Below are 14,145 nucleotides of genomic sequence, written 5' to 3'. Positions count from 1 at the left end.
CAATAATGAATGAATACAAAATATCATGTGACAACGACTCCAAATCCTATAAGAAACTCCAAGCTTTTTTCAAATCTTCCATTTTTGTTCAATTTAACACTGAAGAATAGTTTCAAAAACTGGTTGAACAATTCACATATTATTAAAAAGATTTTTTTCTTCTAAATTTGTCTCGAGACATGCCTTGAAATCAGTTCATGAAAAAAAAACTGTTCGAAATGATTTCTACCGATTGTTCATTGAGTCCAGTAGCTCTTTCAACTTTCCATCATCTGCACCCTCCTCCACATTTCCTTCCATCTCCTGCGGACTCTCCTCTATTTCTCCGCCCCTTTCCCCTGTAGGCGTAGTTCTTCCTTGAGAAAGGGGTGTGGTCGGGCCAGGAGTTACTGCTACTTTCTTAGAAGCTACTGTTTCATTAGCAGCTGTGGTTGTTTTATTAGTTGGAGGACGGTTAGCAGGAGTGAGTTTGTCACTAGTGATGCTCCTCTGGAATATGTCTGTGAACCAGGGTAGACTGAACTGGTACATGACGTCTATCTGGCTCAAGTCAGCCAGAACAAAGTACAGAATGGCTGCTCTCTTAGCCACCTAAATTGATCAGCAAAACTCAAATTTTTAACAAGACTGACCAAATCAGGACCAAACTATGAATGGTTCAACTGTCCTAAAGGTATCTTAAGTTATTTTGGGTTAAAATGATATCTATTTAACAATTAAAAGTTTTCAAAGTGTTATCTGGGACAATTTTCAAGCCTTAATTCATTTTGGAACGTCTCCTGAGCCGGATTAATTTGCCGCTCCGGCTATGCGTTTATATGAAACTGGCAAAGAGAGCGCTTATTTATTACTTTCAGAAATTCCAAATCATCAAAAGTTTTCATAAAATAATCGCAGGTGATCTCTTGGTATATCTTGGAACATTCAGAAAACGCTCAGCCTTCAGAAAAAGCTCCTGCAGCAGTGGCAAGCCGAGGGTACGACCGCCCCCTCAATTCTGATTGCCAAATTTTTCCAAAGGGCTCCTCTATTGGTATTATTTTACGACACCCAATTGTGGTTCACTAACCTCAAAATTTTTCTAAAGGTGCCGTGGGCGCCAATATAACTAAATTTGAGGGGGGAGCGCGCGCTTTTTTTGGTCAAAACATTCAAAAATTTGTCTGCGACGCACAAATGTTTGACAAAATGTTCTTTATATGGTTTCAGGGAACCGCAAAAAATCAAATTTAATAATATTTTTCGAAAACCCCCTTTTACTTTAGAAAAAGTGCGGCGCAAGCAACTGAACATGGTCAATGTAACTTTTCTTTTTTGAAAGTTTTAATGAACTCAAAAAATTAAACAAGACTGCTCGTATCAGGGCGAAGCCCTGCAAGTTCCGACTGCCTTTTAATGTCTATGAAGCAGTAATAACATAAGAAATTTGAACGGATTAAAACAAAATTATTATTTTTTTTAGATTCCGAACTTTTGTAAAAACATCCCCCAAACGCCATAATCTTTAAACCCCCATAACTTTACGAAAAAAGATTACAATTTAAATGCGTTTTCAAATTTAAGCTCAGGACAACAAACAATAATACCTTTTGAATGATATTTAAAAAAATCCGTCAAAAATGGCTAGTTAGAAAGCAGAAATGTGTCTGAAGAAAAAAAACCCACCCCGAGCACAAATATTCCGTTACTTTCGTTACGAAAATCGGAACAAAAACTACTGATTTTTTTGAACTTTCGAGTTTTATTTCATGAAACGTAAGCGCTCAACACTCAAGAAACGACAGAGTCAATTGGAGAAAACCATATAAAAAAGTCTATTTATTTATTTGAAAAACATCAGCTAGGGGTTCTGATTAACTCTTAAAATAAAATAAAAACACTTTTTGCGGTCCATTTCTACTTTTTAATGACGATTTATCCACAAGGGAAAAGACCATTAATGATCTGTTCAGCTCTTCTTGGAGAATAGCTGTGGCGCCTTTGCTTATGAATATGTGGTTTTTTGGTTATTTTTCTGGGCTGGACAATATTGCCTCACCCTGAAGCAACGAGCACGGAACAGTGGGCATCAAATATCCGACTTTTCGACTGCGAGGCAAAAACATGACCATTTATTACCGGTCACCAAACAAAGAGCGTCATTTGAGGATCAAAATGTAAAATTGATCTGAAACAGCAAGTTCCAGAGTTATCATAGGCCAAACCGACAATATATATGAACATGAGCCAGTTAAAACTTTCAGTTTTAAGAAATCGCCCAAATAAATTATGAAAAAACTCTATTCGTTTCATGCTCAATGCGCATTTGATTTTTGAAAAATCTTTAACTTGATGTCTAATTAATTACATGAACCAAATCTGAATAACACACAGCGTTGACTTCAAAATAAAGCCAAAATCAGCTGACGTCCTTTCACCTCTAGATGACCTCATTTGGAATTTGGACTGCCACTTGTGTATTTGTAAACGGGTCATTGGAACTCTTCAAAGGTTGGAACACCCCCAGACCAAGCTTAATACTTTGATCTTTGATCCTTATTCAATAATTTGTAGCAGCAGCAATCTGTTACCTTTTCGACCTCTTTTTGAATTTAACATCTAGCATAGCGACCGTAATAAATCACCTTTTAATTTTTTAAAATCATTAGTTTTGCGAACAAACTTGCAGTGTTTCAAGGAAATAAATTGAATGTTTTGTTCAAACCAAAGAGAGCATCACATCAGATCAGGTCGTTTGCTTACTCGAAGGACCGAATGCGCAAAATTTTGCCAACCAATCAGAGCTCAAATTTCAAAAATTCGAAAGAAATAAGTGATATATTCAGTTAGTTTTGGTCAGTTTGAAGGGTATTGATTTGTTGAGAATTTTCAGGCATTTGGTTCTTCGCCCATGAGCATAGCCCCGATTGTTAACTCATACCCTCACACGCAAACAGTTTTTATTTAGATCGCGAATTAGCCATAACTCACAGGTAGGTACTGGTCTCGCACAGTTTGGATATTCTCGGCAGTCACTTTTGATATCTCTATTCTCTCTTTGATCTCTGCCGATATCACCTTACTCCTCTGAAGGGTCTCCACCAGGTCCTATGAGTAACATATGATCAAAAGCATAATTCATTGAAAATGAAACTGCAACCTCTAAGTAGTTATCTGAAGCAGATTAGCCAGTAGCCCTGCAAATGAAAGATAATAACAACTTTTGAAAATATGTCCAACTCTTTCTTACATAAATATTGTAGAAAAAATGTGATATGAATTTCTCGTTGGTGTGTTACAAATACACAAATGACGCAAAAACAGGCAGTGCACAAAATTAGTGTAGTTTATAATATATATTATCAAAAATGTACGCACCCTAGATGAACCTAAATTCTTTCCAACATACTTTTCCACAAGTCATTTGGCCTAAGATCTTCTTGATTTTTCAAGCAAAAATTCTTTGGGTTTTATCTTAGTTGTTGTACTACTTGTAGAATCAATATCAATTATGTATTTGAATGGGATGTTGTGTAGCAGATTGCTTTTCCGAATAACACATTCGGCAAGTTTCTTACTGTGAGAGCTTTTGATGCAGAAGAGCTTCTCAGATTGAGGATGATCATAAAATTCTGAACTTGGTAAGAATAGACTCTTTTCCAGATTGAAAGCGGGTTTTCCCTGAGACATAATTTGTTTACAAAAAATTAAAATTCTACACTCAAGAAGGAACCTAATTGGTAAAATGCCAGCTTTCGCTTTGAGTAAGAAGAATCAAAATTGGGTTTCTAAACGCAGGCTTTGACGGCCCAACTTAGTTGTTTTTCAAGTGTTATGATAATTTTTGATCTATTGTAACAAGGATCACCGCCGAACATTGCAGATGATTTAAGACCAGGGCATTGATAAGCATGGTTTTCATTTTGTTTGGTATCTGACGGTATATAGGGCTTTATTACCCTGTGCCATTTTCAATAGTAACTGCTTGATGTATTCATGATATGTAAGATTGTTATTAATAAATCCACCTAAACAATTTATTTTCTTTTTTTTTCTTCTATTTGTTTTCCATCAACCTGGAGCTATTGTTTTTTTTTGAATCTTTGTTTTTGTTACCAAATATTATTTTGTTAATTTTTAGATTGTTAAAACAACAAACATTTGGTAAGTTGCTAGCTGACTTTTCAAGTTTTTTAATGCATAGTTCTAAATTTGTTCCACTCAAGAATAAAATTGTATCAAAGTATAATCGTGTTGTATAATCTGACAATCTGAGGTGGTTTCCATATCGGTAACGTATAAGTTAAAAAGAAGAGGACCTAAAATGGTTCATTGCCGCACTCCTCTAATTAATACAATCCAGTCGGATTCAGTTCCTGTTATCACCACGTTTTGATACCTATTAAATAAGTAGCTATTTATAAGAGCAAGTGAATACATCTCGAAACCTATTTTTTGTAGTTTGTTAATGAAAAATTGATGATCTATTGAATCAAAGGCTTTCGATAAAACTAGTATTGCGGCTGTTACAAAGTCATCTTAATCAACATTAGCTCGTGCTGTTTCAGTCAATTATACAAAACCATTCATGGTTGAACACTTTTTCCTGAAATCGAAATGAGTTGGAGTACGAAAATTATTAGAAATAAGAAATTCCGCAATTTGAAATTCGATTTATTTTTCAATAACTTTTGAACTTTTGACATGACCGGAGTAATTAAAAGTGGTCAGTAATTAAGTGGATCTTCAATGCATCCCTTCTTCACAGTAAAGGGAAACTGTTCGCCAAATTAAGCTGATGTGGACAAATGTTTGTTTTCAAGCATTCCTTGATTAAAAACGTACTGGTTTTCAAGACTATTTAACAGACTATTTAAGAAGTTTACAACAATTAGGCTTTAGATGACCTCCAAGGTTAATGACCTCCTATATTAATGACCTCCAATAGTTTTATCTTCAATAACCTTTTCAAAAGTTAGCAAAAATACAGCTTGTTACGGTAAGTCGCTAGCAAGTTTTTTATACCTCGTGAATGAATAATAGTGCTAGCTCAGCAATACTAGCCTGTTGATCTAGAAGATGTCCTTCGCTGCTCTGGAGGAGACGCAAAGATTTGCGCTGCAGTTCCCGGATGGTCTCTGTGTCACGTGCCAAGGATTCCAAATTGTCACGCTTCTGCTCTTCAAGGAGAGGCTTTTCCTGTAAACAAAATGAACATAGCATGACAAAGGGCAAGAAAGATCGCTTTTATTTATCTAATAGAAAACTACGCTTCGCTTCAAATTTGGATTGTTTGTTTTGTGCTCATAACTAAACCAAGCTAGTAAAAAATGAGTATTTTTCCAGCTGAATGTAACCAGTTTTGGCATTATTTTCAAAATCCTTTTTTACAAAATCCTCATTTTGTGGAAAGCTGCGAAAGAGGAGTAGATTTTCAGCAAGGAATGAGTTTTTTGTATTCTTGAATTTTTTATTGATATTTGAAAGTTTTACCTGTTGAACTACAGTTGCCAACAACTGGTCCTGCAGCCCATCAAATGTGACCATGAAGTTGACTAAGTTGACCTTGATACAGACAGTTGGCAAATAGTGTGGGTTGGAGATAGCAGTCACCATGTACAGCATGAAGTTGTCATTGAATTCAACCTCACGGTCGCCTTAAACAAGCAAAACGATGCAATTAGTTTCGAAGAAAAGGGTCAATAAATCCTAACTGTTAAAAGCTGATGATGACTGCATACGCAATACCAAACAAAATTAGTCTTCATTGGTAAATACACATGAATTTGTTTGATTAAAGGCATATATCTCCCCCAACGAATTGAGGTCCAAGGTAGCAACAAGGTGGCAGAACTGGGGCTAAAAATAATAAAAACCAGGTTTAACCAAATTTCAATGATTTGCTTTTAGTCTTTTAAGCAAAGAGTTAAAATTGTTCAGTAATGATGTTTCAGTAAAAATTTGAATTGCCCAAAAATTGCGAAACATTAGCTTTTTACCAATTCAACTATCGATTTTTTCAATTAAAATAAAACATATCCTCTTAAATCCTTCGAAATAAAACTAAGATTATCTATTTAAATAAATGGTAGCTACTCACCTAGGGTCACGACCTCTTGACCTCCAACAGTCGCAGTTTGTTTCAAAAGAACAGGGGTCAGCCCGGGGTCAACATCCTCTAAGAAACCCTCAATCAAAAGCGGGTCCCCAACTCTCAGCGCGTTTTCCAGAGTTCTCAGCATATTTGGGTCGTTTAATTTAGTCTTCTTCAGCTTGTGACCTGCCATTTGGGAGATCCATTTGACAGCTTGACCTTGGGGATCAATTATGAGGGGGTAGTGGTAGTTTTTCTTGATTATGAGGGCGTTGTCTGTTGAGTGCGCGTCTTTGGGCAGTCCTTCACTGTAGAGCTTCAACACCTGGAAAAAGCACCGATTCGCCCATTTTCTACCCCCGCCCCCTCTGCATGGAAAAATTCGATTGTAAAACCTTGAAGGAACTTGAGAAAAAAGAACCCAGCGATCTAATAAGGCTGCATTCGAACACCTGACTTTAAATAGAACGGTAGAGTAAAAAAAATAAAAAACAAATAATCTCAATTAAATAACGGGTATGTAGATTTCTTACTATGTCTGTTGCAACAAAGATGTTAACTGCGGTCAAAATAAAATTTAATAATTTTTAAGGTCTTGTTTTTACAACGTCAAAATTTTTGTGTTTACCTCGTGAGGTTGCGACAGTCCAAGTGTCAAGGTCACTCCCTCGGTCAGTTTGATCCCATTCGCAACACATGCTGATTTGTACGACGTTATCAATTCATCCCGGATGCCAGCTGTGAATGCTCCGTTGAAGGCCACTCCTGCGGCACAGACAAGAGCGTCTCCGGCTACGAAGTCAAGGAGGTGTTCGAACTCTGCGATCGAAGTAATCCAACGATCCTGAAAGATTGCAATGATTCTTATCGCAGTAACTACGTCACTAATTTTGAATTAATGGGTTGATTGAGAGGATGAAACTCAAATATGCAGACGAAAGAATTTGTAAACCAGTTTTGAAAACATTGACATTCATCCATTCCTTCTGATCTCTGTGTTCATTCATACATTCATTCATTCGTTCGTTCAATCATTCTTTAACTAATTTATTCATTCCTTCACTCACTCATTCATTCATTCATTCCTTCATTCATTCATTCATTCATTCATTCATTCATTCACTCATTCATTCATTCACTGACCTTCTCGCCAGCCAGTGCGTCTGTGAGAAGTGATGCTCTGGCTATTCTCTTATGTGACAGCACTTTCTCCAGCTTCAAGTTCTCCACCTTCTCCACCATGCCCTTGTACGCATCCTCCAACAGCTTCATGTGGTCCTGGATCTACAACACAACACCTTACACAGCGTGATCGCTTATGCTGTTTCCAAATGTAAATTGGCTATGTAAGGTTGCTATCATAGTTTAGCTTTTATAGTAAAGCAGTCTTATAGGGGGTAGATAACGAGATCAGCTAATGTACACAAAAGCTACCTTTTAAATTGGAATATTAATTTAAATAATAAAAAAATAATCATAAAAAAACTTACAAAAATTTAAATTTTTTAATGGCTCCTTTCGATCCCCTGCATTTAAACGCTCCCAATTTTATAGCTGTTTTAGTTGTCATAACGGCTAAATGCGTAAGGTTGCGATCTAAAGTATGAAAGACAAATCTAATCATAAAACACGAAGGCGGAGTTGCACTTCGCATACACAAGAAAAAATATGACCAATAACACTACTGGGAAAAACTGAATGCATAACTTTGAGTCTACATATTTTCTAAGGTGACGCACTCCAATTTTGAGCCTACATCATTGTTAAGTGACTCAGGCCAATTATGAAGCACTAGCAGTACCAGTCAATTTGAAAAAAGAAGATTAACAACCAACATGCTTCAAATTATAGAGCGGACGCATTTTAACTAGCATACGAAAAAAAATGATTAAAATTATCCGCCCCTGCCCAGGTTCGAACCCTCTTATTTTGTTGTGGGTCTCCTTCCCTACCTCTACGCTAAAGATCCATGACACCTTGAAACTAAAGAGCTACTTGTAATTTAATAGTCTAATTTATTATCCTTAGCATTGGCTTTACTTAATAGCTGGTTATTATTCCGACTTTTGAAACTAAAGTAAGGGAATATTTGTGCTCGGTGTGGTTTTTTTTTCTTCAGACAAACTTCGACTTTTTAACTAGCCATTTTGACAAATCTTTTTTTATCATTCAAAAGGTATTCTTGTCTTGAGCTTAAATTTGAAGATATTTTACCTGTGATCATTTTTCGTAAGGTTATGGGGGTTTAAAGATTGCCAATAGGCCAATTTGGAACAATTAATGCGCGATATATTTCGCGCTATTAACGCGTCAGCGGTGATTTAATCTGTCATAGAAATCGTTCCAAATTGGTTGAAGGAAGCTTATACGCCATAATTGATTTGTTACAAGGAGCGAAATCTATCACTTCGTACTTTATGTAGCGTGTGGGGTGATGATTTCCACAAAAAACCTCAAATTAAAAAAAATCGTTTTACTTTAATACAATTAATTTTTTCCTATTATTACTGCTCCTTAGACCTTAAAAGGCAGTTGGAACATTCAGGGCTTCGCCCTGATACAAGCAGTCTTGTTGATTTTATGCACTTACTGCAAAAAAAGAACACTTTCAAAATGAACCGTAATATTTAGGACTTAGATTGGGAAAAGAAGAGAGTTCATACTATCACACAAGCTTTGTACTAAAGATTGTTTGTTCACCAAAAAATGTATCAAGGCATTTTGGCAATGTTCAATTAGTTGAAACTGAATTCAAATGAAGCGACAAGGTAGAAAAAGGCCACTTTTAAACTAATGTTTTTAATTTTCTTCCATCTTTACTTCAATTTTGTTTCCCACCCGACCTTTAATAGCTTCCAGAATATATCTTTTATTAATCTGGTATCGCCAAGAGTGCTTTGTTATTGTTTCGTCTATTATCGTAGATCGGAAGGAACTGGATTCTGGTCGTTTTATATCGCCCGATTTTAATTCTACCAGAATTTTAAAGCTATTGTTCTTCTTTTTTTAACGCTGAATATCAAATTACAGTTTTTCAACATCGATTCGGAAACACACTTTTAGTAAACTACTTCTTTAATTCCAAATGTATGTCCGTACCAGTTTGAGTGACTTCTGTTTCCTCTGGAGGTTCTTCTCAGCCAGAGCCAGAGCCTCCTTGGCCTCTTGCACTCTCGCCTGTTTAGGCTCCACCATCTGAACACGTCACAGAAATTAGTCGTCATATTATTCAGTCACGCAATGAGGAAAAAAATTATCCTTAAATTATTCTACTCCGAATTGAGGAAACGCAATGAGGAAAAAAATGGTCGACAAATTTTTTCAGAAAAATTGTTGAAAATCCGCCCCCCTCGAGAAAATCCAGTCACTTTGGATGAGTAATAGGACTACCGTTTTTTGATACCAGAGAAGTTCAAACACAATTGCATTTCACACAAATTGCACTTCTCCCTACAAAAGATGAAATGTTTGAAATTTTCCGCCATCTGTGAAACAAAATTAGATTGTACTCAGTCTTACTGATTCAAGCTAAATTCCCAAGTAAAATTCTTTAGACAAAAGAGTAATTCTTCAAAAAAAAATTAGGAATATTTAGTTCTGTTTCCGTTTGTTTTGTTCAAAGTTAATTTTTAGTCCCAAAAAAAACCTTTTGAACACGTCACAAATGGTTTAATTCAAAATTTGTTTCATGGTTCTAATTAATTGTATGTACTACTCACCTTAATGACTTTGTAGTGTCTCTCCATGGCCAACACCCAGTTGCAAATGGACATACACGCCAAAGATACTTTCTTAACGTTCTCAGGGTTGAAATCCACACTACGAGTGTACTTCTCCAGGTTTTTGAACACCTGAAACGGGTAATGTTAAGTTCAAACAGCGAAACAACGTTTTAAATATCGACCTTAACCGGATTGATTCATTTCAAAATTCATGTTATTCATTAAATTTTCAAACAAATGACTCTCCCTGAAACACATGGTTGTTGCAGGAAGAGATTGCGGACTTAAAAACCAAACAAAAACGAGCAAAAAAATATTAAGGTAAATGGAGTTTGATATTGGTGGTAAGACAAAGGATTCAAAAATGGAATTGCATTCCCAATAATCGCGGTAAATTGAAACTATAAAGAATATATATCAGGCAAAACTGAAAGTTTTTACAAAAAAGAAGACTTCAATTGATTATGCCAAACTTGTCAGCGAGCCGATTTCTAAAAACAATTTACACACAAAAAAGTCGTAATGATCTTGTAAAACTTGTGTATAGGTTTTCATTTATTATGTATAGATTTCTGAAGACTATTACGATGAAATGGTTGATTTAAACTATATTTACTCTTACGATAAGCAAAGTTATTGCAACCGGGTACTAGATTTTTCCTTTTTCCTGTAAAGAAGTTCCGCTTATTTATGGCTCGCAATTTCTTTCGGTTTTTTCTTTCTATCAGAGATTGATTTGTTCGAAACTTCATTCGCAACGTTTTGAATGGCATGTTGCATTAATCTTAACTTTTTTGTGAAGAAAATTAAAATCATGATTTAAGAGCAAATTACTTGATATAACAATTTGATCAGTTAACCATCAACTGTTTTTTTTATTATGGTCAAAGAGGTTTGTAGCCTATATTAAAAGCAAAAATAGTCGTTTTAAGGTAATTTGTGTCTGTTGTTTTTTTTCCGCTGCAAAGCATCTAGTTATTTTTTTCATCGCAGTTTGTTCGGATTTATTGTTTTTTTTGCGTCTTAATTCTCCTTATAAATAAGAAACATGTTTGTTATTAAGTTCAAGGTAATGGCACATTTTCTGAAAAATTGCTAAAAAAAATACTCGCTCAGAAATTACAAGTTTCGTTGTAAATTCTATATTTTTTAATTTAATCTATTTTCTGACTACTCTGTATTGGTTTAATTTGTCAGCATACTTTTCAACAAGCGTTTTTCGCATTGTTTCAGATATTTTTAAAAATAAAGAACACTATATCTATATTTATAATACTGCTGGTAACTGTGTAGCAAGCTTTTGTTTTTTTCTGCTTTTGTTCTTTTTCAGCTTTTATTTTTTTTGCATTATAGGTTTTTTCAGCTGAAATGATTTCGGCAGGCATGTTTTATTGGTTTTAGTTGCCCTATATTACGTCATTAAAAAAAACAAGGTTTACATGCGTTTACGTGCCTCGGGAAAGACATAAAAGTTGGGATTTTACAAATTATTATATCATTAAAGTTTTTTTGACAAATGATTCCCGGCTTGACAGGCGTCTACCAAATTTTTGTCTGCAAAATTACCATTCAATTAGATTTGTCTTAATGCTAGAAATTGTGTTTCGCGACAGGTTTTTGTCGAATTGTTTTTTTTTACACAGCGCCGAAGCTGCGCATCGCAATCAATTGCGAGAACACGACCAAAAAGCAGCTCTATTAGGTGAAATAAGAAGAAGTAGAAAAAAGACTCGAATTATCAAAAACTCGGCTAGGTGTAGGATTCCATCTGCGACCTACTGCAATCAAGAGATTTTGAGTCTCACGCACTATCCAATCAGCCACGCAAGCTTAACAATCGACAAAGACTAATCACGAATATAGCAGCTACATATGCAAATAAATTGCCAATGCCATTCAGCAAAAGTGGCCCTAAATACAAATAGACTCAATTTTGCAAGTAATAATTTGGATTATAACAAAGGCATCCACACAAACTTTGCATGTAACAAATCGCAAAGCATAAGGCCACATTATGAAACAATTATGCAGTTCAAAAACTTGCAAGATATACTGAGTTTGAAAATTTCTGAAATCGAGCTTTCATGGTTGTTATATTGTTTGAAACAAATCACTTCTTTCAGTTCATTTGATGAATTAAAACTGCATCGACTGTGTTAACTTATTACTATTCGAATGTCACAGCCCATGCTATAAAAACGCTGTAAAGGTGCCCAAAAAAGTGGCACCAATATGTGGGAATTAGGTTGGAAAAAAAGAAGGTTCGTACTAAAACACTCGCTTCGCATGTGTACAGACCTATGATTATATTTGGGCGGTATATTGCATCAAAAAAAAAAAAATCGACGGGTCGCTTTCGGTTAGCTCTGCCATTCTCTGTTAATATTGTACCGGAAATGGTGCAAAACTCTGCTTCGCCTCTGTGTTTCATTGATTTTTTCGGCAACATGCTAGGTAACCTAAGGCTTAATTGATTGAAATTACTTGTTTGCAAAAACATTTCGATTAAGAAGATCTCAAAACGTGGGTACTTTGTCTGGTAGTTTATTGCTGTCGAGTTTCACTAGCTGGTCAACAAATCCAGGGTCGCCCAGGAGCAGTTTGGCAGTAGGCCAGTTGGGTGATTTTTGCAACAGACAGCACACCGCACTCATGACCTGAAAAAAAAAGAGAACATTGAAATTTTTTTTGCAATTTCAACAATTGTTTAAGAACGTAATACACGTGGTCACTTTGAAAAAGCATGGTTTGAATCGTGTTTCACTGCACTAAAACAATGGAGCAAAAAAGCCAAAAAAAAATTTAGGCGAAACTCAGCATTAAATAGCAAAAGCATGAATTTTTCCATTTTAGCCGCGTAATTCAAACCCAGATGGAAAATTTCAAAAAAGATCATGAGGATCTAAGCCAATGACACACTGTGCAATCAGCCATTGTCATTTTTGAATATAATCGCGAAAGAATCCATTTTCAGTTTCCATCGAAACCATGGCAAACCCGCCATCTTATTTGAGCTACCAACAAGTAATGATGTTCTTGATTTGCCCCCTTCCCCAACCTTTTTTTTGCTTTCTTGGGACTTGCTTCAACGAGGGGAGGGTTTCGAACTCACGGCCTTCGTATAGAAGGCCGCGCGTTTTACCCACTCGGCCACGGCCACTCCGTAATAATACACTGACCTTAAGGACTAGTACGGGTGGTGCGTTGTACACTCTGACTTCCGATATATCTGTCTTGTTCAGCTGGTCCAGAGATCGGATAGCATTCTGCAACACTGGCTCCACCGCATCAAGTTCAGTCTTAGCTTGCTGCAACGAAAATAAAGCATTGATGATTCAGATTGCAATTTGGGTTTTATTTTTAAGCAATTTGGACTTCAGGCTATCATACTTAGAAACGTTTCCAATCCGCCCTAAGTTGAAAAAAAAATGCAGTGGCTTTAAGTCACAGTGTTTTAAATCACCGCGGTTTTAAATTGCAGTGGTTTTAAGTCGGCAGATTACAGCAGTTATCCACTCTTGTTTTAAAAAAGTACAGTAACAGTCAGGAACCTTCAATTAAATTCTTTTTCAATTCAGTTCACTCGAGCCTAGAGGTCACTAACAATTATTTGAAAGCTGTCAAGAAAACTATCACAGGATATTATCTAAAATAATCAAATTGTTTGTTGATTTATGATAAATTACAAGAAAAATAGCCAAAAAACTGTTATAAAAAACTGAACTCATAAAAAAAAACCTCAAAGGGAGCTTTTGAATTAACTTTGAACTAAAAAATAATTGTACCAGGTCAAAACCCGGAACGCCCCGACGGCCCTTAAAGGTATCTGGAAAATTTCGCTCAACCAAAAAATCGGTGATGTTTTCAAAAAAAAAAGCTTACGCAAATGTAAAGTACAAAATGGCATTGCATCTACCAACCAAATATGTGAAGTAGCTATCAGTGCCTTAATTCAATTTGGGGGTGAAAGCGGAGCCAGAATAATTCGCCACTTGCTCTCAAAAGAAAACTGTCGAAATAGGGCTACCTAATTATTCAAAGCTGTCATTTTCACAACCGTACATCTTTGTGAAAAAAGATCCCAAGTGGGATATCTTTTATGGATTGGTACTTAGGACGTCGTCTAGAGGGCATAGATATTTTGAGACAAACTTTAAAAAAAATTAAAATTGCCGGTTTAGCAAATTAAATCATAGCATCAGTATACACTTTCTAGGCATTTTAGATTTACAATTTAAACATGCACATATTTGAGACAAATGGGTCATCGTTAGTTTTGATTCATTTGGAAAATCAAAAGATTACATGCATATTTGCAGCTAAAAATGGAGAACGAATTTTCATGCTTTG

The 14,145-nt window shown here is 35.7% G+C and overlaps 1 protein-coding gene across 4 annotated transcripts in view; it reads right to left on the bottom strand.

Annotated features, from left to right (window-relative positions):
• The window catches only part of LOC134855667 (dynein axonemal heavy chain 6-like), a 125,384-nt gene that overhangs the window by 19,864 nt on the left and 91,375 nt on the right, over positions 1-14,145 (bottom strand). For all 4 annotated transcript variants that reach the window (XM_063872235.1, XM_063872238.1, XM_063872237.1 and 1 more), the window contains 11 exons: positions 12,975-13,103; positions 12,327-12,452; positions 9,793-9,924; positions 9,173-9,268; positions 7,217-7,357; positions 6,702-6,917; positions 6,080-6,398; positions 5,473-5,636; positions 5,044-5,178; positions 2,971-3,087; positions 230-591 (listed from right to left, as the gene is read on the bottom strand). In XM_063872235.1, coding sequence (XP_063728305.1) covers positions 230-591; positions 2,971-3,087; positions 5,044-5,178; positions 5,473-5,636; positions 6,080-6,398; positions 6,702-6,917; positions 7,217-7,357; positions 9,173-9,268; positions 9,793-9,924; positions 12,327-12,452; positions 12,975-13,103 — 1,937 coding nt within the window. The remainder of the gene's footprint in view (positions 1-229; positions 592-2,970; positions 3,088-5,043; positions 5,179-5,472; positions 5,637-6,079; positions 6,399-6,701; positions 6,918-7,216; positions 7,358-9,172; positions 9,269-9,792; positions 9,925-12,326; positions 12,453-12,974; positions 13,104-14,145) is intronic.

The sequence above is a fragment of the Symsagittifera roscoffensis genome, chromosome 10, assembly GCF_963678635.1.
Source record: "Symsagittifera roscoffensis chromosome 10, txSymRosc1.1, whole genome shotgun sequence".
NCBI classification, from domain to species: Eukaryota; Metazoa; Xenacoelomorpha; order Acoela; family Convolutidae; genus Symsagittifera; species Symsagittifera roscoffensis.
The sequence above is the reverse complement of the archived record's forward strand: the minus strand, read 5'-3'. Positions and strand labels throughout refer to the sequence as shown.